At 50.5% G+C, this 25,376-nt stretch overlaps 1 protein-coding gene across 4 annotated transcripts in view; it reads left to right on the top strand.

Annotated features, from left to right (window-relative positions):
• The window catches only part of PHC2 (polyhomeotic homolog 2), a 57,479-nt gene that overhangs the window by 23,292 nt on the left and 8,811 nt on the right, over positions 1-25,376 (top strand). For 3 of the 4 annotated variants that reach the window (XM_078378916.1, XM_078378915.1, XM_072977763.2), the window contains exons 7-8: positions 916-1,343; positions 3,609-3,777. In XM_078378916.1, coding sequence (XP_078235042.1) covers positions 916-1,343; positions 3,609-3,777 — 597 coding nt within the window. Of the gene's footprint in view, positions 1-915; positions 1,344-3,608; positions 3,778-11,474; positions 12,017-25,376 lie in introns of those variants that run through there. The other variant, XM_072977764.2, reaches the window with a different exon arrangement.

The raw sequence follows: 25,376 nt of genomic DNA, 5'->3' as shown, positions 1-25,376 counted from the left end.
AACCACAGATTGCAAGAAGTCCAGATCCAGTTCCTAAAGCCTGCCGTAGAAGCCCTGGGAAGCCCTGAACACCTGTCGGGCAATGAACGAACCAGCACGAACCGCCGAACTGGCGATTCGTGCCCACCTCCCGTTCTAATGCATAATTATGACTTGAGGAGGAACACTGGGATTCGTGAGAGAAAATAAATAAGCCAGAAAGGGTTTTGTTTTGTTTTTGTGGGGGAAATAGCAAGTCGCCTCTTTCTTTTTTTTTGCAAAGAAAAACTGTTGTTTTCCCTCGAGAGTTTGATGGGGCTTGCTTGGTGCTAAAACAACCTTGGGGGTGCCTGCCGACCTTTGTAAGCCATCTTCCTTTCCCCTGGCGGGCAGGCGGGTTCCATTCCGCCCTGTAACGTTGTTGCAGAGTTTTGAATTTTTAGTTGAATTGCTCTGGCTGTACAGCGGAAGTGCAGGGATTCACAAAGCAGAATAGCTTCAAGTTCGCCAGATTAGTCCACCCCCTTTTCCCCCCTCACTAACTGGCAGCTAAGGGTTCGGTGACTCACTCGGCAACATTAGTAGGAGAAGGAATAAAAGGTTTAATTACTTATAGTACTGATCGAACAGGAAGCGCGGCTGCTTTTAGCAACAGACTTGCTGCTTCTGACAGAAGAAAGGGAAAGAGACACCGAGCAGAGAGGCGGGGCTCTCTTTGAAATCAGAGGCAGGAGGGAATAATTGGTTAGTGCTGGATAGATTGACAAGTCAACCCAGCTCGGGAACGCCCTCCCCAGCCACACCTTCTCCAGACAGCCTGCGAGGTTGTAAAAACTCCAGCCAATCTCCCCCAAGTTGCAGAGTAGTTGCAGAATGACTCGGGACCCTCGCAGCCCATCCGTGTGCTTTTTTTTTTGTTCTCTTTCTGCCCTCTAGCGTACTCTCAGCTGCAGAGCCATCAGCTGGGGTCACAGCCGCCGCCGAAACCAGTTCAGCACCAGTTTGTCATCCAACAGCAGCAGCAGCAGCAGCAGATCCAACCCCGGCCCCCGTCGCAGCTCCAGGCCAACTCCTGCACAGCGTCAAGCTTCAGCACACCCCCCGGCCCACAAGCCCAAGGCCACTTGGCCGGCCAGGTCATGCCAGGCCACCTTCCCTCCTGCCAGGCCTCGAACCAGCACAAGCCGGGCACCCACCCGCCCTCCCAGCACATGGCACACCTTTCTGGAGCGCCCGGCCAAGGGCCGCTGAGGCCAGAGAGTGGCTCCCCTGGCCGGGCCGCCGGGTGCCCGAATCACGCAGCCCAGCGCAAGTTCCAGCATGCTTCTGCGGTCATCCTCCAGGTGCAGCCTCCCACGGGGATGGTGAGTTGGGCGGAATGGCTTGCACGCACGCACGCACACCCCCCTAGTATCCTCGTCCCGTCCCTCTGCTCTGGTTTCCCTGTGGTGGTTTTATTATGTGGTAGTCCAGCCTTATTCAGACCATCTTAAAGGATGGTGATTCCGGGAGCATCTCCTTTCATTTATGGTCCTCTCGTGTTGCTCACCCACCCTAGGATCGTGGAGTGGGAAGGGGCCCTCTAAGGCCATCAAGTCCAACCCCCTTTTTCAAAGCAAGGGTCCAAGATGAAACAGAGGGTGGTCTAGTTTTCTCCTGGAACTTTTTTCTCTCTTTTTTTAAACACTCCAGGATAAAAGCAACTTAGTACAGAAAGGAAAAAGTCTTTTGCGCACAGATTTTTCTTGATAATATGGGGGCAGGAAGGAGAAGCTGACCCGTTAATGTGTTTGTCAGAATATTTACATCCTTCCCACTATCAAATGATCTTAGGGAACTGTAGAAATAACTTTAAAATTTCAAATACAATAGGACCTCCACATCCCCAGGGATTGTTTAAAAGGCCTGTCACAGATGCTAATAGTGAACACTATACATAGCATGATAAAAGGAAAAAATCTAGAAAAATGTTTTTTTATTATGTATTATCAGAACTAGCCACTAGAGGGATCCAGAGACCATGCAATGTACAGTATTCTTCAACACCAAGAATGCATAGCATGGTCTCTGACTCCCTCTAGTGGCCTGTTCTGGTAAATACGTTGTGAAAATCCTTTTTTTTCTAGTTTTGTCTTCTTTTTAAAATATTGTTTTAAAATACGCAGTAAGTAAAACTGTGGATACAAATCCTGCAGAAATGGGGGTTCCTACTGTAATCAGTGGCTGAAATGCCGTGGCATGACAGCACAAAAGGCGTAACTGTTGAAAGGGAACTGTCTCGGGTTACGAAATCTCTGTGGACGTCAACTGTGGTGCCTCAGGTCACCACAGCTGGAAGAAGGGCCGGCAGGTTCACACCTTTCCGGACGGAAATTTCCCACCCTCTAAATTTTGGCGCAGAGACTCGAATTCGAGACGCGCTGCAGCTCAGACTGCGCTGAGTCAGCTTCGGCGAAGCCTTGAAGAAGAGATTCTTTCCACACCTGGGCGGAAGCCTCCGACCAGGAGCGACGAGGACCCCAAGGCCCTTTGCATCTTGGGATGGCACTTCAGACGTTTGGCGTCCCGCTCCCAGGATTATCCCAGAATCCTCCAGGCATAATTCAGGGGCTCAGAACTGCTCCCCTACCACCCAGGTTGATCCTCTCTGTGCGCTCCTGAGCTGCTCTGAGTGACCGAGAATTTCCCCAGAACCGTCTGGGAGACACAGTGCTTGCTGGGACCCGCAGGTTTCACAAGAGGTGTAGTTCTGTGGGAGGCGCACTCTGTAGAACCCAAAGAGGCATGGAGACTACCCATCCCATGAACACTTGCGACTCCTGGGGGATTCTGGGACCATCCCCTTGGTTGTCCGTCCCATGTGAATGAAGCCACTGCCAAATATCCACTGACATAGTCCGCCTCTAGAGTACTCCTGCAGAGAGGGGGGCTGCCCACTGCATGGCCTCAAGAAGTGTGTGAGAGAATACAATAGGACACCGATATCCTCAGGGGCTTGGATTAAGTCCCCCCCGCGGATGGTGGAAAACGTGGATTACAGCAAACACCATTATAACAACGAATAGCATGGTCTTTGGCTCCTTCTAGTGGCCAGTTCTGGTAACGACACAATGGAAATATATTTCTCTAGTGAACGTTATACACAGCATGGTCTCTAGCTCCCTCTCGTGGCCATTTCTGGTAACTTCACCGTTAGAAATATATATTTCTGAAAATTTTTAATATTTCCAGACCATGGGTAAGTGGATATGGGGGTCCCTCTGTAGTGCCTCACAGAAGAGGGGAAGAGGACACCCCCATAACTGCTGGACCTGTGTCTTGTGGAAACAGAATGTGCGTGTGAAGGAGTGATGCTTCTGTAAGAGGAGCTGTGTGTGGAGCATGTGGACTATATAGCCCATGTTGCAGTGTGACAACGTAGCTCAGAGATGGCTGGACTTTTTTAATTAGGCAGGGGGTACTGCTTCCATTCCTGATGTTTGCATATAAGCTCCTTCCTCAACGTTGTTGAGGTCCAATGAGGTGTAGAGGGCAGAGTGGCGGTCCGGGACTTGAGTTCAAATCCCCGCTTGGCCACGAAAACTCCCTGGGATTGGCAATAGTGAATGACCTCCTTCCTCCACCCACAGCCGTCGCTGAATGTGGTGGAGAATTCCAGGAAAGACCCGTGTCCTGTGGAGAAGCCCCCAGGAGACTCACGGGTGGCTCAGCCCCATCTCCCACCTCAGACCTCCACAGCACCTCCGTCGCCGTCTCCCGAACCTCAGGCCCAAGAAGTCCCAGGGACTCAGCCTCACGGTAAGATACCTTGGGGTCTGTGGGGCAGGGGGAACGGTGGTGGTGGTGGGAGAACAGCAGACGTTCAAGGGCCATGAAGTGGTCCTTGTTAGGCCATGGCATACCTCACATGGCACAGACGGTGGAACTCCCTGCCACAAGACACGGCACTGGCCCCCAGCATTCGGGCCGAGCTTGTTGTAATGAACAGTACGAGCTGTGAACCTTTAGGATCATACATGTGGCCTAGGGGGAGATTCCTCGGGCAGAAGTAGAAGCATAGAATGGTTGAGTTTGAAGGGTCACCCAGGGTTCATCTAGTCCAACCCTACGCCAGAAAGCCGCAGGGATTTTGAGGGATCTTGACGGCTCTCCTTATCTTCTCACCAAGTGTTGGATAAGATCCCACAGGAAGAGCGTTTGGAAAAGTTTCTTGTATGGATGGCCCTTCCCGGAAGCCTCCAGCTGGTGCGGTGGCTCTCTTTTTTGCCCCTGCAAAGCTGGGTGTATGAAAAGTGCATTGGAGGTAACTGGACAACAGCAAAGTGCATTGAATGGCGCTGAGAGATTTTTGGTTTGATTCTCGGTCATGGGTTCAGCTGAGCCCGTCCTGTTAAAGGAATGTCAGTCCCTGCTGTAAAGGGATGCCCAACATGGTCACCCGTGGAGAAGTTGGGATCCGGGAAGGCTGCCCAGCTGTGGTCCTGCCTATTAACCTGGCGTTGGTTGTTGGGCATGGAACACAGATGTGCTGTGTTCTGCCATCTAAAAACTATCTTACATCACTCCTCCCCTCTCCTCTAATAGCACTCCCCAGCGTTTCCTCCGCACCCCCAAAGCCACAATTTGCCAGGTTTAACGGCCACATTCCACAGCGTTGCTCCGGGGGAACAGACTTGGAAGAAAATTTAGTCTTTCTACCTTCTTTGCCAAAGCAAGTTGCCTTGATCTTGTGCCTCTCTCAGCTGTACAACCTCGTCCAGAGATGTAATTCACATCTCCAAGCTGCCGTTTCTCCCTGTTATAATGGCCTGGCATTTTATGCCTAAATCTGTATGTCCTTTGCTTGCTTGATTGCGCAACCCGGCCATGCATCCCGGCATGCGTCGGATGTTCCAGAAAATGGGGAAAAAATGCTTTTCTGATTGCTAGTTCCATGCAAGGTTAAGCCAGGTATGTGACTGCCCTATCTGTCTTGAAAAGGACAATGCAGAACTCAACAAATGTGCTTTAAAAAAGAAAATAGCAAGGTAGTGTTTTAATTCCACTCTGCTTCCTTTGGCAGGGTATAATTGCGTATAATTACAGAAACGCCTTCCTTTCCGGCAGAGGTATGCAGGTCTACCAATCTTCTGCTTTCCTGTTTCTCAAAAGTAATGAATTACTTTTTAGTTACTTCTGAATGGTACAAGCCACTGATCCTTGTGGTTAAAAGTGTAAGGTTGGCCCTTCTTGTCGGCGCAGCCCTGGAGATGGCCACAGAGTTAGCAGCATGAAGTAGCTCTGGGACCTTGGTATTCCTCATGAATAGTGGCACCACCATGGCCTATAACTATTAAAATACAGTGGTGCCCCGCATAGCAACGATAATCCATTCCGAAAAAATCGTCACTATATGGATTTGTCGCTATGCGGGGCAAAAAACTCCATAGGAACGCATTAAAACATGTTTAATGCGTTCCTATGGGGAAAAAACTCACCTTTAAGCGAAAATCCTCCATCCGGCCGCCATTTTCGGTGCCCCTAAAGCGAGTCAACACAGCGGGTGGCCATTTTGGAACTGCCAATCAGCTGTTCGGTGCTCTCTCTCTCTCTCTCAATCTCCACCCTGGCCATGGCGGCGTGGTGCCTCAGTCTCCCTGCCCAGGCTGGACCTGCAAGGGGAGAGAGAGAGAGAGTGTGCGGGGTTTGCAAAACTGACTTCCCCGCGATCTTTGCAAACCCCCTGCTCATCAGCTATGCTTAGGGGCTCTCTTTCGGCGGGGCCTTTGGGATGATCGTGGGGAAGCGCTTCCCCACGATCATCGCAAAGCGATTTCCCCCATTTAAAACATCGCAATGCGATCGCAAATACTCCATCGCTATGCGGATTCATCGTTAAACGGGGCGCTCGTTAAGCGAGGCACCACTGTAGCTAAAAAGTTGCACTCACTCTGTGAGAACTGCTGATAGCTCCATGGATTAGGCAGAGGTTGGGAGTTCGATTCCCCTGCTGTGCCTCCTTGTCAGGGGCTGGACACAATGATCCACAGGGTCCCTTCCAGCTCGGCAGTTCAAAGATAATGAATTTAAAAAGGAACAGAGTTGCCTATTATTAAGTTAGAATGTATACTTAATTTGGTTATACATCCAGGCGTGGAAAATGCAATTAAAGTATCCAGTAGAATCGGGGGAAGTTGTTCCTTAGAAACCAGAGAGGGCTCCATCAACACGGCTGCATCGTATCAGCTCCGAAATAATTGCAATCTATTTACCCTCACGTGTTTTTTGTATCGCTGTGTGAGTTCACTTTGAAAATGATTGCTCCGGTGTGAAGTCGGGGCTTAAAAACCGCTCCCGGAACCGACAGGTGAGATTTTAAATCACTTCATTTAACCGGTGAGTTTGCAGACTGTGGCTTCGGTGTTGTGATCCGCTGAGATTTGTTGCATTTGAGGATTTGTCTACCTCCCGCAGCCACACATGGCTCGATTCTCTGTTTCATCCATGGGAGGGCCTCCTTCCACCTCCCCCTCCAGGCTGCCGCCTGGTCTCAAGGACTCAGCTCAGCCTCGCTCACATGCAGAAGCCGGAGGTCTCCAGACTTCATGGCAGGCGCAAGAGGCGATGTGTCCGCTGTTTACCTGTCAAGTGAGGAGCCTCATTCTCTCAAATGGATGTTTTGATTCTTTCCCAAGTGGGATAGCGCTAGTCTGACAAGGCAATAGAAATTGACCAGCCAGCAGAGAAAGAAAGAGTGGGACAGCCCTCCCTCCTTCTTTGCAAAGTGAAACTGATGAGAGAAATTTACAATATTGGGGACGTCTTGTCTTTGCTCTGTCCCAGCGCTTTTATATCCTTTCTTGTCAAGTCGAGAAACGAACAGTGGGAAAGTGTGTCTGTCATCACATTGGAAAAGGGTTCGATTTCTTTTGAAGTGACCTGTCTGTCTGTCAGGGAATCGCTCCCCTCTGTCCCTCAAAAGTGATAGCCCTACAGCTGGACCAAATAACGGTCCAGTTTAGGCAGGAATCAAGATGGAGTGCATTTCCCTGTCCGTCCGTCTGATCCCCAGGAAATAGACGGCAAGCGATCCGAAATAGGATCCGTTTTCCCGTCACCTTCCACCTGTGGCTAATATTCTTCCCTTCTCTCGGGGAAAGTGGTGATGGAGCTCAAAACGAAACATTCCTTCTGCTTCCTCCCCCCCTCCCCAAGAGTGTTTCTCCCACTTCTATGGGGCAGGGAGGGGTTCATGGCCCCCTCTTTTTGTCTGCTGGCTCGGGGTGCTCCTGAACGTACGGGCGGCTTTGCTCCAGAGACAAAAAGAGGGGAGGCCGGATCGCTGACCTGACTCTGCATTCTTTTCAGCCGAGTTAAATGGAGCAAAATGCTCTCCCTCCCTCCTGACAACCCCCTCTCTCCCGAGGCCCACATCTGCATTTGGACCGGAGCTGAAGGGGGGGGGGGAGGAAGAGACGTTGGCGATCCCAGGGAGGGCGCACAATATCGTCCCCACGCAAGCCCTTCCCGGGTCCCCTTTGCCCTTTGGTAATGAGTGGAGCCGCGTGCCCCCCCTCTGCTGAGGAAGGGGAGGGAGGGAGGGGGCACACACCTGCTCCTTTTCCTCGCCCACCCACTCCCTCCCTCTGAGAAACCCTTCCCAGCTGCTGGCTTCTCATGCAAACATCCGAGCCAACCCCTTCTTGACCTCCCTTTCTCTGCCTCTTTTTATCCGGACCGGCGGAGACAATGTCAGGGCGTCCAGAGCGTAGGAAGCAGGAGGGAAAAGGCACCCGATTATGGGGGGAAAGGGCGTCGAGCAGATTCAAGGAGGGAACCGACAGGCCCGGGCGCTTGGGTGGCCGGTTTGGCTGAGGACAGTTCTCTTTTGGAAAAGCCAGAAAAAGGGAGATTGGAGCCCTCTGACTTAGGGCAACCCCAGGAACGAGCGACCTGCGAAAAGCCCTGCTCAGCTCTTGCAAGCTCAAGTGGTTTCCTTCACTGAGTACGTTCATCTTGTATTTAGCCTTCCTCTTTCCCTGCTGCCTTCTACTTTTCCCAGAATCCTTTGCCTTCTTGTGATGTACCCAAAATAGGACAGACTCAGCTTTGACATTTTAGCCTCCAGAGGTAGTTCAGGTTTGATTTGATCTCGGACCCCCATGTTTATCATTCTGGCAGTCCGGGTTTCCCACAAAACTCTCCTCCTGCACCATATGCGAAATTAAAAAGGGGTTTCATAAGCTTTGTTTTGGACAGGAAGATTATGAACTGCTGGATAGCTCATAGGTTGAGGTCCCTGGCTGCGGAGCCAGAGGTTGGGTGTTTGATTCCCCCCACTGGATCTCCACGAGGGAGGCTGGATTCCATGATCCTGAGGATCCTTTCCAGTTCTAAGATGACAGGATATTATATATTATGGGTTAAGGGCAGAAAACTGCAAGAAGATAATGATCCTCTGGGGTTAGGAATCGTCATTCGCGATCAGATTGTTGTGTTCATACCAAAGAGGTTGAGGAAGGCAGAGAGAGAACAAAAAATAATAATAAATAAAATAAAATAAAATCCCACCTCTCCAGCCCCAGATGAAGGCCCTTAAAGCTGGAGCTGAGTTTAAGGAAAAAGACTGGAATTGGAGTCTTTTCTGTCCCAGGTCTTTGTCTTTTTAAAATGTAGGATTACTTTCCTTCCAATCCTTGAGGTGTTAAGTAAGATCGCCAACCACTAGAAGCTATCGGGAAGGGATGCGTGTTTTGTGAAGCCTAGCCAAAAGGGCATTGAGCCGGGAAGTGGATCAAAACAACCAAAGAGGGAAAGGGAGGGGGGAACTTAAGAGGGTGGGTGAGAGTGAAAAGCTGGCCACGCCGACAGAGCCCACGATATCTGTCTTAGGGCAGCGCGGAAGGATGTGCGATCGGCAGATTTAATGCGATGAGACAGGCAGCTGGGGCGCAGACATGTAACGGCTGTCGCTCCCTGCGCCGCCCCTCCCTGGCTTTTTAAAAAATTATGAACTTTGAGTGGTCTTCTAGACTCCGCTGTAGTCGTGCTCGGCCAAATCTGCAGCGCCGCATCGCCATTCCGGCGCAGGGACAAAGAGGGACGGCCGAGGAAGTGGCGGTCGGACGGGACGGCCGCCTACAAATTCCGCAGCAGAAGCAAGAATTCTGCAAGCGGTTCTGGGTTTCCGCCTCTCCCCGGGGTGAGCAAACGGGGCACCGGGAGTGGGTGGGTGAATGGAGGAACTTTGCGTTGTAATAAGGAGCATTGTTTCTTGCACGCAAGGAAGCCTTTTAGTATGGGGTCTGTACAGGCAGCGAGGGGGGTGGTTGGTTACCGCCTGTTCGGTTCTTGAACACTGGGGCTTCAACCCCGTTGAAGAAACATGTAGGGTGGTGCTTCCTATTATCTCCAGCACGCAGTTGCACGAGGCTGCTTCTGCTCGCACAAGGGTCTCGTGAACACTTCCTTGCACCAGTAGCAGGAAAGTGACAGCCACTTACGCCATATAGACCAGGAACAACGTATAGGGTTCTGTGCCCGCACTACAGGCGGTGGGGCGTCAGGGGACTTTTCCTGTAGCTTTGAGGTCAATGGCTGTGCTATTGAGCTTCTATTGAGGGATGCTGCTAGATGTATTCGTAGGCTCAATAGAGTTTTAATGCTGTAACTCTTTAGGTGTTGTGTTTAAGGGATGGGATTCCTGGAGGTTCCGATCATTCTCCGTTTTGGGGAGTTCTGCCCGACAGTGGGGCTCGCCTGAGAGAAAGGCCTCAACAAGAAGCCTTCAGGGCCGAGCTAAGGCCTAGCTTTCGGTTCAAAAAGAGTTTTGTGTGTATTTGTGTATGAGAGTGTTAATCAGCTGTTCAAGTTCTGTACTTATATTGGGGGTCTGGCACCCCTAACTGCAGTGTTTTTAAAGGCAGAAGTGTAATTTCTTAGACCTAATAATACCAATTAGTTGAGTCTATTTCTTTCTTGGACGTTAAAACAAGGGTTTCGGCTTTTGAGGAGCCTCTTTTGGGACATTGGGGGAAGACCTTATTATGGGTTGTGAAAAAAAAGTCATTTAAGCAGGAACAAGATCTCCACTCGACTAATATATACTGTTCCCAGAGCTGTGTGAGAGTGTTTGCAGCAGATATAGCTTGACCCGAGCCAAGGTATTGGGCGTGGCACTTTTTAAGACCCAACAGATTTATTTTGGTAAGAGCCATTGATGGCTTATAGTTCACTTCCATGGACACGAAAGCTCACACAGAAAAGGGATAATTTTTTTTCCCTGTGCTCTTTTGTTAATATGTACAGGGCGTAGAGCCGCGAGTTCACGTTGCTGATTATAGGCTGAGAGCTCTGTCTCCGATAGCCGTGGCTTCCCAACCTTGGCCCACGCAGGTGTTCTTGGACTACAATTCCCAGAAGCCTCCACCACTAGCTGGACTGGCCAGGATTTCTGGGAGTTGCAGTCCAAGAACATCTGGGGGCCCAAGGTTGGGCATGGTGGCACTCAAGTAGATCCTGGTTGGCCTCCGCGAAGGTCTCATAGAATCGTTGGCTCATGGAATTGGAAGGGTCCTCGAAGGCCATCAAGTCCACCCTCCCATTCAAGGCAGGGACCCAAATCAAAGGATAGCTGCCAAGGGGTTGTCCAATATTCTCTTGAATACCTCCAGTGCTGGAGTGCTCACCCTCTCCACCCGAGGTCATCGGTTCCGTTGTCGTACTGCTCTAACAGTTAAGAAGTTTTTCCTGATATTCAGCCTAGATCTGGCTTCCTGTAACTTCACCCTATTGTTATGTGCCCTGCACTCTGGGATGATCAAGAACAGATCTTTCTCCCCCCCCCCACTCCCAGTCTTCTTTTCTCAAGGCTAAACATGCCCCTTTCGCCGAGAGCTTGGGTTCCGATCCCCTGATCCTCCTGGTTGCCCTCCTCTCAACTTCTCCCAGTTTGTCAGCACCCTTCTCCAAGTGTGGCCCGTCCAGAACTGGGAGTGTTTAGCCTTGAGAAAAGAAGACTGGAGACTGAAAGATGCCCCAGGAGAGAGTTTCGATTTGGCTCCAAGGGGGCAGGAGGCTTGTTGGCTGTTGACAGAGGGGGAGGAAAGGCGAGAAAGAAAAATCGCCTGATTTGTCTTCATGGCACCAAGAGGCGTGGGGAATGTTTGCCTCTCTTGGGAAAAGAGTTGGGAGCCCGGCCGAAGTTCTGGCTTGGGGGGGGGGGGATTCTGGCGGTTGTAGTCCCAAACAGCTGTGTGTGGGGGGGGGGCTCAGGCTCTGTGCCTTCTTGGGAGAGCCCGGGAGCCCCCCAAGCCTCGCCTTTCGGGGCTGCGCCGCCGCCTTCTCCTCCTCCTCCAGCCCGGCCCAGGGAGGCGGAGGCGGCGGGCGCAGCCAATGGGAAGGCGCAAGGTCGGGCTTGGCGCTGCGCCGGCCCCCTTTTGGGCCGGCCCTTGTCCCTCGCTGCCTTCGCGGGCCTGCCTCGCCTCTCCCCCTTTCTCTCCCCCCATCCACCCACCCACCCCACCGCGGGCGGCATTGTTTGCGCTCCTTCCTTCGCCCCGGCCGAGCGCCTTCCGAGCCCCGCTCGGCGCCTGGCCAAGGCAGGAAGGCAGGCGCCCAGGGCGCACGGGGGTCCCCTTTTGGCACGCGCCCAGGGCGCACGGGGGTCCCCTTTTGGCACGCGCCCAGGGCGCACGGGGGTCCCCTTTTTGGCACCGCCGGCGCGCTCGCTCCCTCCGGGGGAACAGGTGCTCGGCTGGGCAGGCGGAGCGCCTGATCTCCTCCTCCTCCTCCTCCTCCTCCTCGCGTCTTCCCTCTTTCTCCGCCTCCTTCCCTCCCTCCCTCCCTTCTTCCCCGGCCCCCCGCTTTTGTCCGGGCCTCTCCAGCTACTGCGTGGCGGCCGCCCGGAGGCGACGGGCGCGGGGCCTTTGTTGCGGCGAATGGCGCTCCGCGGGCGCGGCGGCAGCAGCAGCAGCAGCAGCAGCAGCAGCGACTCCTCCTCCTCCTCGCGGGGCCGGATCGGGGCCGGGCCGCGGCCCTTGCTGCGCTTGTGAGTCAGGTGAGCCGGGAAAGGCTGGATCCTTGCTCCTTCGGGGAGACCTCTCCGTCCCCGGGCGGCTGGCAGGCTGCTTGCCTGCCTGCCTGCCTGCCTTTGGAGGCGCCGCAGCGGCCAAAGAGCCCGATGGTTACCCTTAAAGGCTGCCGGGTTCAGATGGGTTCTCTTGGGGAGGGGCACCTTTCGCCCTCCTACCTCGGGAGAAACGGCCATCGTCGAGGGCTTGAGAGCGGATGCCAGTGCCCAGGGCTTCCTCTTTTCTGATGAAGCCGGGAAGCTGCCGCCAGATCAAACTGGGGAGCCTTTAAGGGGGTCCCAAGATGGCCAGCACCCGAAAACTGTGAGCCTTTGCCGCCCCCCCCCCAAGAGCGGCTGTCAGATTAAACGGGGCTCTTTCCGAGCTGCCTCCAGACCCCTGGCATCTGGAAACAAGTGGGCTCTAGTTCCTGGAAGTTGAGGCCGGCTTCAGGGTGCCACCGGATTCTTCAGGAGGAAGGCCTGCCTCCTGTCCGGTTAGGGTTGGAGAGGCCAGCAAAGGGAACCCACAAGAATCTTGGGGGGTCCTGGCGGCACAGAGTGTTCCTGGTTTGGGGTGCTGGGGGAAAAAAAGAGGTTTCTCGGGTGGACCATCAGGCTGATGATGGAGAGAGGGAGTCAGGTTTGTGAGTAATTAGAAGCTGGTAGGTGTTTTGCCCTAATTAATCAATAATGATGCTTTCAAGTCCTGTGGAACACAAGATGCGGCGATGGTGTTGTTGTTGCATCCCTTTCTTTATGCCTGAGGGATTGATGGTTCGTTAATCCGTAGAGCCTCCATATTCAAAGGCAGTTTAGCTTTGGTGTGCCCCTCAAAAAGGGGTGAGCGGGTGTGGGGGGAAGAGTCTTTTTCTCAGAAAACTTCTCCTGGGGGTTGAAGGTTGGACCTGTTGGCCTGATCCGGATATGGGCAGAGCAGGAGAGACGATCCAACGCCGGCCTCCCTGGGAAATCCCAAATGGGCCGGGGCGGAGAGTCTCCTGTTCCCTCCCACCCAATTTGGAAGGTTGAAACCCTTCAGAGAATCAGGCGGGGAGATTCTTTGACAGATAATCACAGATAAATAAGAACCTTAGCTTTGTGACGCGCCTCGGGGGGTCTGACATGAGGCGGGCTTGTTTAGGCAAGCTGAAGGCACGGAATCGGATCCGGACATCTGCTTCAGCGAGAGCCCCATTCAATCGCATGGATTTTTGAGGGGCCCAGAGTGGCTTCAGAGCTCTTAACCCCCCCCCTTTTGGCCGTCTGTTGCCCGATGCGGGTGACCAAGCTGCTGGCCGAAGGGACTCGCTTCCCCTTTTCCCCCTGGCTGTTGTATTTGGGGTGATCGCCTGTCCAATGGGGTTTTGTTCTGGACGAAGAGAGCTGGCTGATCCTCAAAGTGGGAGCATGAACCAAGGGAAACTGATTTTGGAGAATTTCGGTTGGAGGTTGAAGCGCCGGCGCTCTCCCGGGCAGAAATTGTATTCTTCCCTGGGACTACAAGTCCCATGATCTACCCAACCTCAAATGAATGATTGGACTTGTAGTCCAAAGGCAGGGGGCTCCCTCTAGCCTTTGGGGATGGAAATGTGAAGCCCAGAGGCATCCCAGAATTTCCCTGTTTTCATTTTTTTTCTTTAAAGTTTGTTTCTCGACTTTCTCTGCAGTTTGGTTATTTTAAATACAGTACTGCTTTGAAAGAGGGCTATTAGGCTGTTGTTGTTGTTTTTTTAAAGTTGGTTAATTTGTAACCTGGCTGTTGTCAACCCACAAGAAAGATGTAAAAATACTGGTCTAAATCCAGGATCCATCCTAGCCAATCCCCTGTTCCACCAGGTCTCATTCATTCTGTGGCTCTGCTTTGGTTAGAACTAATAATTGGGGTTATAATTCCCACGCCCGAGGAAAGCAGCTTGACTCATCAAGTTATGGTAGGGACAGTTTGTATGATTGTTATTACTTTCTTTAACCAAGTAAGTTTATAAAATTTATTTTTATTCTTTTTAAAAGTCTGTAAGCCACCCTACGCACTATCGTTTAGTGGAAATGCAGGGTGTAAATGTAATAATAAATGCAATCTTTATAAGCCAGTCAATAATAAATAAGATATTTATTTATAAACTGGAAATAATCCAGTTTGAGAATTCAGGCTAACTTTTAACCATGGATCGGGTAACCTTTTTAAAAAATAAACAAGCAAAGAATTCTTTAAAAAGGGGGAAATTATTTAACTGTGGTTGGTAAACGTTCTAGAAATAGGAACGCTTCGCTGTTCAGCTGTTCTCTTTGGATCTTATCCTGGCCTTGCAGGTTTGGCTGGTAGCTCAGCTTCGTTTTTTGTTCTTAAAGAAGAGATTAAAACCAAAGGGAAGCTAGTTGGTGTTGGGAAGGTATGAGACCAAGTTTTCAACCATCAGTGAAATATTGATTGAATATTTGGAAATATTCGGCCATAGGCTGATTGGAGTTGCTTTCTCGAGTGGTCTGTTCTGGGTGGGACCCCGAATAGGTCAGGATGTGGTGTGTTGCCAGTCGTCCCTCAAAGTAACATAGGGGTGGGCAAAGTGGTTTCACAAGTAGCTGGACAACAGCACCTATCAGCCCTGGCCAGCATCATCAGAATGCTGGGACTTGTAGTCGAGCCTCATCTGGAAGACCGTTTTTTCCTCCAAAGATCTGCAGATGTTTACATGGAGGTAATTTAATTTTAGACGTACAACAGTCCCATGGGGTGGAAAGAGTGTGGGTGATTGGCCTGAGGCTGTGCCACAAACTTTGTGGCCGAGCAGAAATATTTTTCTCCCATATACACCTAAGTCTTCCCTTTCGCCCCACATCTTGCCTGTTTTCAGGGGTCTCTTGACTGACCACCTTCTTAAAAACCAAAATGCTGTTGTGGATAACCCATTATCAAAAGAGATAATTCCTTAACTCTTAAAAACATCTGAGTACACAACAGTTTTTTTCTGCTTTCTGCAGCCTCTTTTGGTAATTAAAATGGCCACAGAAAGTAGGGTTGCTTTTAGAGGCTAAATTTTGACTCGGTAAATGGGGTTTCACTTGGGGAGCTAAATAGAAAAGCGGATTTATCTCTGCCGGCTGCTGCTTTGAGCATATTTCTCACTGTTTGAAAGCAACTTCTGTGGCCAAGACGGAGACCTTACTGGAGTACGGAGGAGTGTTAAAAGCAGAGGCCTCCAAATTCTCACCCCAGATTGTATCTAGGGATGCTGAAGGAGGGCTTTGCAGTTACTCTGGAGTGCCAGAAAGACGAACGAATAACTCCTGCATCAAACCAAACACAAACTATATGGAGGTAAAAATCTTGAAGCCGAGCCTGTCCTGTTTTGCACACATAATGAAAAAAACAGGATTCTCTGGAAAAGACCATCATGCAGGGAAAGGTGGAAGGCAGCAGGAAAAGAGGAGGACACAATATGAGATGGACTGAGTCCCTTAAGGAAGCCACAGGCTTTAGTTTGCAAGCATTAAAAAGACGATATTTAAAATGCCTTTCTCTCGGTCCCGCCACCTTCACAGATCCGTTTGGTGGGGACACAAGGGAGAGGGGCCTTCTCTGTGGCTGCTCCCAGAGACCTTGGAACTCCCTCCCACTGGAGGCCAGGCTGGCCCCATCTTGGCTGTCCTTCTGCAAATAGACAAAGACCTTTCTCTTCAGGCAAGCTTTCCCTCAATAACTAGCTACCTGTGTGTGATTTTTAGATGGACGGTTGTGCCTTACTGCCTTGAACGTGGTTTTTATTATTGCTTTTGTTTACCATTTCTCAGAGTGGTATTTACTTGTTCCTTTTTAGCACAGTATTTGTATACTCATTGTTTCTAGCTTTAAATATTGCCTTGTAAAGCCACCTTGGGACCTTCTTGAAGTTAGAAAGGCAGAGTAAAAATATTTTGAATGAATGAATGAATGAATGAATGAATGAATGAATGAATGAATGAATGAATGAATGAATGAATGAATGGGTGGGTTCTGAGCCGCCATTCTATCCCGCCTTGCTGCCAGGGAGATCAAGGCCATGTGCAAAGTGTTCCTTCTGCCCCATTGATCCCAACACCCCTGTGAGGGAGGTCAGGCTGAGGGAAAAGATCACCACCCATGAGGTTCAACGGCTGAGTGAGAATTTGAACCTGGGTCTCCAAAGCCCGAATCCAGCAGTGTGGCCTCCCAAGGAGAAACTCACCCGGTGCCTCCATGACTGCCTTTCCAACATTTTTTTCTTTTCTCCTGGGCATGTTAAGATCTCTTTTTGATGCTTATCAATTTCTGGACTTTTTGATCTTGTTGCTGGTTTTCTGTTTGGCTTCGGACGCTTTTTCCCTCTTATTTTTTTGTCGCCGGTTTTTGGCTTGGCCGGATTCTGGGCTCTTCACCCGTTTGTCCCTGTTTGCAGTCTGTGGCCAGAATCTCCTGTTGGTGTAAAGTGTGTGTAACCAGCCAGGGCTAAAAGCGACTCATTGGTGAGTGGCCAGTGCACCTCTCAAATGTACGCGTGGGGGCTTGATCCAGTACAGTGCCAAGGGATGTCCCATCTCTTTATCTGTTAGCTAATCAAATTATTATTTTAAACCGCCTTAAATTTTAAAAATAAAAAACACAGAGTTCTAACTCCTGTCCTCTGAAGATGCCGGCCACAGAGACTGGCGAAACGTTAGGAAGAAAAACCTTCGGAACACGGCCAAAGAGCCCGAAAAACCCACAACAACCATTAGATCCCGGCTGTGAAAGCCTTCAAGAATACATTTTTTTAAAGTTACAGAGAGGCCTTTGGGCAGATATTATGTACCAAGAAGAACTCCTGTTTGACAGGGCATGTTTGCAGAATTTATATTTTCAAAGTCCAGCACACCAAGGCCCGAAATGGATTGCTACCCCAAAGCAGTCAATTTCCATTGTGATTTTTGTTGTTTCAAATGGTTCCCTGTGGTTATATGTTACTTTTTAGTTTTAAGTTCTCACTTTAAAGCTATAGAGTAGGACTCCCATAGCTGCAGGGTCGGCATCCACGGTTTCACTTATCTGCTGTCTGAAAATATTAAAAATACTTTTTAAAAACACAGAAATATATATTTCCATGATGTCATTGCTAGACCTGGGTACTTTTTGTTGTTCAGTCGTGTCCGACTCTTCGTAACCCCATGGACCAGAACATGCCAGGCCCTCCTATCTTCCATTGCCTCCTGGAGTTGGGTCAAATTCACGTTGGTCGCTTCGATGACACTGTCCAACCATCTCATCCTCGTTGTCCCCTTCTCCTCTTGCCCTTACTCTTTCCCAACATCAGGGTCTTTTCCAAGGAATCTTCTCCTGAGATGGCCAAAGTATTGGAGCCTCAGCTTCAGAATCTGTCCTTCCAGTGAGCACTCAGGGTTGATTTCTTTCAAAATGGATAGGTTTCTTCTCCTTGCAGTCCAGGGGACTCTCAAGAGTCTCCTCCAGCACCACAATTCAAAAGCATCCATTCTTCGGCGATCAGCCTTCTTTATGCTCCAGCTCTCACTTCCATACATCGCTACTGGAAAAAGCATAGCTTTGACTATGCAGACCTTTGTCGGCAAGGTGAGGTCTCTGCTTTATAAAATGTTGTCTAGGTTTGACGTCGCTTTCCTCCCGAGAAGCAGGGGTCTTTTAATTTTGTGGCTGCTGTCACCATCTGTAGTGATCATGGAGCCCAAGAAAGTTGGACCAGCTTGTTCACTTGACAAAACACAATAACCTTTGCCCTGCTTCGTTTTGAACTCCAAGGTCAAACTTCCCTGTTGTTTCTTTTCTCTCTTAACTCCCTACTTTAGCATTCCAGTCCCCTAGAATGAGAACAACATCTTTCTTCGGTGTCAGTTCTAAGGTGTTGTAAATCTTCATAGAATTGGTCAATTTCAGCCTCTTCAGCATCAGTGGTTGGTGCATAAACTTGGATTACTGTGATATTGAAAGGTCTGCCTTGGATTCGTATTGAAATCATTCTCTCATATTTGAGATAATACCCCAGTACAGCTTTCCACACTCTTTTGTTGACTATGAGGGCCACTCCATTCCTTCTACGGGATTCTTGCCCTCAATAGTAGATATAATTGTCTGAATTGAATTCGCCCATTCCTGTCCATTTTAGTTCACCGACGCCCAGTATGTCAATGTTTATTCTTGCCATCTCCTGTTTGACCACCTCCAGCTTACCAAGGTTCATAGATTTATTTATTATTATTTATTTATTGGACTTATATACCGCCCCATAGCGCTACAAGCACTCTCCGGGCGGTTTACAATTTTAATTATACAGGCTACACATTGCCCCCCCAGCAAGCTGGGTACTCATTTTACCGACCTCGGAAGGATGGAAGGCTGAGTCAACCTTGAGCCGGCTACCTGGGATTTGAACCCCAGGTCGTGAGCACAGTTTTAGCTGCAGTACAGCGTTTTAACCACTGCGCCACGAGGCTCTTACATTCCGGTTCCTATCCAGTATTTTTCTTTACAGCATCGGACTTTCCTTTCACTTCCACGCACGTCTGCAGCTGAGCGTCCTTTCGGCTTTGGCCCAACCACTTCATTAGCTCTGGAGCTACTGGTGCTTGTCCTCCGCTCTTCCTCAGTAGCACGTTGGACGCTTTCCGACCTGATGGGCCCATCTTCCAGTGTCATATCTTTTAGCCTTTTGTTTCTGTCCATGGGGTTTTCTTGGCAAAGAAACTGGAGTGGCTTGCCAGTTCTTGCTTCAGGTGGATCGCATTGAGTCAGAACGCTCCACTATGACCTGTCCGTCTTGAGTGTCCCTGCACGGCATAGCCCATAGCGTCTCTGAATTACTCAAACCCCTTCGCCAGGACAAGGCAGCAATCCGTGAAGGGGGACCTGGGCACTAGAGGGAGCAAAATATTATGTTGTGCACAAAGGTCACTATTACCCAGTTTTTTGGCATCTGTGTGGGGGAAACTATTTCCCATGGATGCGGGCTCCTACTCTATTCAAAAACAGCAAAATAGCCAAAACTCATCTCAAATGATTCCCCGTCCCCCAGCAGCATTAGAGAAGAGAGAGGTAACTGGTGCTTATTATACTAAATGAAAGTTGACGCTTCTGCTAGTAGTTATTTCTTTTTAATGGTATTGCTTGTAATGCATCATTTCCAACACATGGCCAACTTTTTTCTCACTTACCTGGTGCTAATCCTGGTCATCTCTTCCCCCTTGCCCTTTTGTGAGTCTGGATTGATGCATTTTAAAAGGAACATGTTGCGTAACTCATTACTTTTGGGGAGCCATGTCGCTGTTGCCATTAATATTTCAGTCACACAAGTAATCCATTCTGTAACACATTGCATGGTTATCTGGAAGTTGGATGCCATGGCATGGTTGTTACTGAGAAAATAAAGGGACATACTCTCTGGTTCCTTCTAGTGGCCAATTTTGATATTGCACCTCCAACGTAGTTAACGTGCTCTCAAGTTATGTCTAACTTATGGCAAGCTGTGAATTAGCACCATCCAGAGGATCCCGGCGTCAAGATCCCCTGCTCTAGTCTTGCAAACACAACGTTACGTCTTTTACTGAGTGAACAAAGTTCCTTTGTAGAATCAATAAAGATATTGAGTTAAACTAATTAAATTCCTCCCTTAGCACTTGGAATTGGTAGGAGAATGGCATAAATCCTCTAAAGTGGCTGTCAGAATTTCTCTCTCGAAAAGTAGCTTTTGCCAGCAACCCAGTGCAGCTCATTATACCTGTCTTAAGTACTGTTTGTTACATCTTGGAAGTAAAACTGAACTACTAGTTACATTACTCATCACTCCAGAGTGGCGAATTACAGGTCACTAAGTGCATTAGCTTCTTCTAACCTAGTCATTCGAAAGCCTATAAATGTGAGTCGATAAATAGGTACCACCTCGGTGGGAAGGTCACGGCGTTCCGTGTCTAGTCGCGCTGGCCACGTGACCACGGAAACTGTCCATGGACCAAACGCTGGCTCTACGGCTTGGAGATGGGGATGGGCACCGCGCCCTAGAGTCGGAGACGACTGGACTAAAAATGTCAAGGGGAACTTTTACCTTTACCTAAGTGCATTAGCTAGATACCCAGCATGGTGCAACAGATAGAGTGACAAATTGGTGGACTCAGGAGGCCCGGGTTCGAATCCCCACTCAGCCATGAAAGGTCACTGCAGGTGCAGAACGGATGAACCCTCTCTTTAAATAGCTCACCTTACCTTGAAAACCCTCTTACAGTTTATGTAAGTCCCATCGGCACTTGCTGATGTTCGTTGTGACTTAATTACTTCCATATTTTGGCCCTTCCCTGTTCTAGGAGTGCTGTCATTTATTCCCTCCCTCCGCCCCCCCATATAAATCTTTCCTCTCTTGGGAAGGACCACCGTGCTTCTCCTCTGGCTGCTCCGGCACTCCGGGTCAGTGGACTCCAAGCCGGGGTTTCCATCACGCCGCTCCCCCCCCCCCCCCAGCAGTCCCTGGAGAGCGCTGGGCGGCAGCCAGCTTAGGTTGACAACAGATGCCGGGAGGAGGAGCCGGTTGTGTCTTTCTCTCCGTGGAGAGCAGCTGCCCAGCAGAGGCTGCCCCCCCCCCCGTGGCTGGGGCGTTTCAGCCATCTCCTCGCCCCTGCTCCCTTACCCCACTTCCCCTGGCGTTGGGGTCTGGCTGGACAGCCCAGGCTTCAGAACTGGGGAAAATCAGACCTTGTTTGTCTTGTCCTTGCGTACGAGAGCGAGGAGGTGCCGTTCTGTCCTCCACGGGGACGTTTTTGGGCTCCTTGCAGGGGTCGGAACGGTTCGGGCGCCGGCGTGTTTGACAGAACTCGGGGACCCAGAAGCCTCCGATGGGTTGCTTGCTTCTTTTTCTCCGTCGGGCAGCCGGTCCTCCTAAGTTTAGACCGATGCGTGTGTAGGTGTGCATGCCCTCACCACCGTTTCCCGAGCAGTTTTCCAGAGATACCTATCCGGCAGGGCACGACCAGAACCTCCTCTTCCTGTCTGGAACAAGTGCCGTGTTGATTTGGAGTCATGAAAAATACCTTATGGGTCGCTTCTGGGCCCCAGTGGAAGACATTCGGGGCCAGCCCCTTGTCAGCATCCATCTGCCACAGGGGCTGTTTTTTTTCCCCCCAGGTCCATTACCTCCACTTTTATCTTGTGTTCCCTGGTAGGGCCATGTATGTTTGCCGATCGGGGTGCATGTGAATGGCGTCCTTCTTGAGTTCGTGTGGGGTGCCTTTTATTGGAAGGAGAAGATTCTCCGTCTCCTTAGGTAGCCTTCTTCTTGTCTGAGGAACAGCGCCTCCCCACCTGGGGTCACCCAGGTGTTCTTGGACTACAACTCCCAGAAATCCCGGCCAGCACAGCTAGCGGTGAAGGCTGCTGGGAGTTGTAGTCCAACAACAGCTGGGGACAGCCCAAGTTGGAAAGCACTGGTTTAGGACAATGGATGAGCCAAGGTGGGTTATATTTTCCCCCTTACAACATTCGGCACCGAGTGAATGGACCAATAGGCAGTCTAGAGGTTGGATTTTTTTTTTTTTTAAAGACTATAGCAATGTGGGCTGTAGTGCCCAAAAGTCACTTTCTGGGTATAGCGAGTGATTTGAACCCAGGCCTCCTGAGCCGCACTTCCTCGTTCTGTCCATTGTCTCATGTTGAGTAGAGAGCTCACTAACTTAAGTCAGATCTGCTTGGATCGGGATTCCTGCATGGAACACGAAGCCCTTCCATTATTCTACGATTCTGTGGTTCCGGTTTTGATCTGAAATGGGGCTTTTACTGGATTGTGAGATCGGTTTGTGGGGTGGGCCGCTTCTTAAGTTATTCCCTTCATTTATTTATTTTTTAAAAAGTTTTGACCCCCCCCCACCTTTCTCCTTAAAGGCAGCTTACGGGATGGTCCCCTCCCTCAGAAGTACGCTGTAACCATTGCACGCTGCTGCCGTAGGCGCTGATTGGCGGGCGTGGGGGGGGGTCTTGTGACCATGGCCAAAGGTTTATCAGCGGCCTGCTCCCCCAGGAGAGGTTCAACGCGTACATTTGCAGACCATTAGAGCAACCTGTCCTGTTGCTGGAGGGGGCAAAACCTTACAGAGGCTAAGATGACATGGATTATTGGCAATCAGAAGTGATTGTTTTAATGTATGTAGAATTAAAATACAACCCACGCTGGGCGGACCTGCATGTGCTTTTTTTGCTGAGCCTGCTGCCCCGAGATCTCTCACCGCGACAGCTTTCCGGTCCCTGATTTTCCTCCTTGTTAGGGTTCTAGATTTCTAAAACCAGGTCTGGCCCGGAGAGCTGTTGATCTGGAGAAGGGGTCCGAGGGACGGATCACATTCCCACATTCTGTAGATCGTAGAGGAAGGCGTTTTGTAAAAGAAGGCAGAGAAGCCCCCCCTAGGAAGCTGAAATAGCCGCTCTCAAACATTTGGGACTCGGAACCCGGAATCGTCTGTTATGGAGTGGCCATCCTTGTCGTCACTAGAATCCAAGATTCTCGTCCTCATGCTTCCCAATCACTTGCTGTTTCAAACGAGCGCGTATGGATCTGCCTTGTGAAGAGTCCGCCCGTCATTCAATCGGGGTTCCGTGCTATCTGTGCCGCGTGGCGGCCGCTCTTCGGGGTTCGCGGCGAATTTGCCACCCCGAAACCTTTCCTGGAGACGTCGGTGATTAAATCTGCCTGCTGTGCCCAGCACCAAATGTGTGAGAAAGTTCTCCCTGTGCAAGAAACACCAACGAGCCATTCAGGAAAATATCCAGAGTTGGAGTGGCCTAAATGGAAATGAGACCAAGTTGTTGTTTTCCCCTGCCCCGGGGGGGGGGGGAAGAAGTTCTAGTTCCCCCAAATAAGACGGGAGCCAGGTTGCAGAGAGAGAAGGGGCCGGGCGCCCGATTACGCCAGGCAGCTGCTTTTTCATTTCTTTGTTGAGGTTTGGCGCGAGAACACCCAGCATGCCCTTCTTTGAATCCTTGGCTCTTTCTCTCCGCCACCAGTGGTTAATATTTAATGCTTTGCCTGCTACAGGGGCGGAAAGTGGGGGAGGACCGGCGCGCCGAGAGCATCCGGAGATGCAAATGCGAATTTCTCCAAGGACCTGGAAAAGGCTGGCTCTCGACGGCGCGATGCGTGCACGAGAGAAAGAGAGAGAAAGAAAAGGGGAGATGAGCCTTAACAGGAGGGAACGCATCTGCCTTTCCCTCTGGCTCTGGATTAGGAGCCCTCTTGTGCATGCGCGGATAGGAGACCTGACCGAGCGAGCGCTCGGCCCTCCGGATCGCCGGATCGACATGGACGGGAGCTCGGCTTTGTCCGTTTGAGTGACCGGTGCACCGTCCCTCCGAGGTGCAGGAGAATAAAAAGTTTGCCGCCCCCCCCACGGGGGGGTCTGTGTTCCTCTCCACGGGAGGCTAGATAATTATGTAAGATTGATCTTCAGTTGCCGTTTCTTCTGAGTTTTTCTCTTCTTCCTCTCCGTATGTCTTTCTTCGGCCGCTCTTGGCAAACATGTCGCGTGAGGTGTTCGCTCGCCGCTCTTGGGAGAAGCGTAGGGTCTCCTTCCCCCCTTCATCCCATCCTGCATTTTCTTAGTGTCCTTGCTGTTACGGTAAGGATCGTGATCCTGTTGGATCGAGCTGCAAGGGTGTGTGGTCATTTTTGAAGTTGCTCCTTGGACAGGTTGCTCCAGGGTGAATGAGGGGGCAGAATTAAAATTAATCAAGGGAGATTCGCCCGAGCCCTCTTTGTCTCTCTTGCACGCTTTCAGATCCTCACCGATGTCTTCTGCATCTTAGAACGATTTTCCGTTGTATGTCATGAGGTCTAGAAACCTGAAAGTGCGATTTACTCAATGTGTTAGTACATTCGGAGCCTACTGTGCCTGGAGGTTTCATGTGTGCCCCTCTCTGGGGCTGTCGGCGTGGGTGAACAAGGGACTTCAGGGTGTGATCTTGAGGAAGGATCTAGGGGGTGACTTCTATAGGTTGGTTTCAAGAGGTTGACATGGAGTCCCCCCCCCTCGTGAATCCCAAGGGTGTAGAGCTTCGGCACCATCTTGTGAATGGACGTGGATGTGTTTCACCTGGAGAGCTGATATGGAAGAGTCACCTTCAGACATCTGACAGGTGGTCATGCGGACGATGGGGGACTCTTTCTGCGCCAACAGATAGAGCCCGAACTCATAATTCAGATGATGAGCGAGGAAATTTTGCTTAAACAATAGGAAGAGGTTTGTCGGTAAAGAGTTTTACAGTGGGGGATCCGGTACTGGATCTCCATGGGTACATGTGTGTGTATTATTTTTGTGGAATTGCATTTTGTTATTATATATCCCTTCCACTAAGTATCCGTGTAGTGGAGGGTTAAGAAGAATCGTCTATCTTTAACAATACCTTAAGATTCTATTATGATGCAGTTGGACCCTGCATATATGGGATCGGAATTCATAGTTTTAAAATATTAAAAGAAAAAAACAACTTAGAAATGTGTGTTTCCAGGATGAAATTACCAGAACTGGCCACAAGAAGGAGCCAGAAACCATGCTATGTCTGGGGTTCACTATTATCCACGGCTTTTGGCATCTGCGGAGGGGTTTGGAACCGATCCCCCTGCAGATGCAGAGGTCTCGCTGTTGTGATTTGTGTCAACCATACCAGCTAATGGTTTGCTACTCGTTATATCTGTTATGCGCCATCATGTCAAAGCCCATGTATAAGGCCTTTATAGAAGGTTTCTGAGTCAATTAGATATTTAAGGAGTTGTTTTACCAGTTGTGCCGTTTGTAAAGCAATGATGGATTGCTTGGTCTCTAGCTACAAAGCCAGGGTCGCGAGTTCGATTCCCCACTGGCCCTCCTGTGAGTAAAGCCAGCCTGGGTGGCCTCGGGCCAGCTGCACAGTCCCAGGGCGCCCCCCTCCCCATGGAAGAAAACACCTCTGAGGACTCTTTCCCTGGAAAACCCTAGAAAGGATCCCCATAAATCAGAACTGACTTGACGGCTCAGGATTACGAGCGAGAGACGGGAGACTTGCTCGGTTTTGCTGCTTTGGGTCGGAGCCATTGGCCTTCCAGAGTTGGCTCCTTTTTTGGCGGTTCCTTTCTGCCAGCGCGGCTGGCGGGTCTTTGTGCCCGCGAGAAATCGAGCGTGGTGGGGCTGCCAGGTCTTCTCGGTTGCCTGGCAAACGCCGCTGTGGGTTTTCACCCAACCGCTTTTTTGCCCGATCTCTTTCTCTCTTGCACAATAATATCTCTGTGCGTTGTTTTTCGCCCGCGAGCGGGGGGTGGTCCCCAAGCCGTGGGGCTGTGGAGAGCTCATTCATGCGACGGGAGACCCATCAGCTGTA

The sequence above is a fragment of the Pogona vitticeps genome, chromosome 7, assembly GCF_051106095.1.
Source record: "Pogona vitticeps strain Pit_001003342236 chromosome 7, PviZW2.1, whole genome shotgun sequence".
NCBI classification, from domain to species: domain Eukaryota; kingdom Metazoa; phylum Chordata; class Lepidosauria; order Squamata; family Agamidae; genus Pogona; species Pogona vitticeps.
This window is presented reverse-complemented; position numbering and strand designations above follow the sequence as displayed.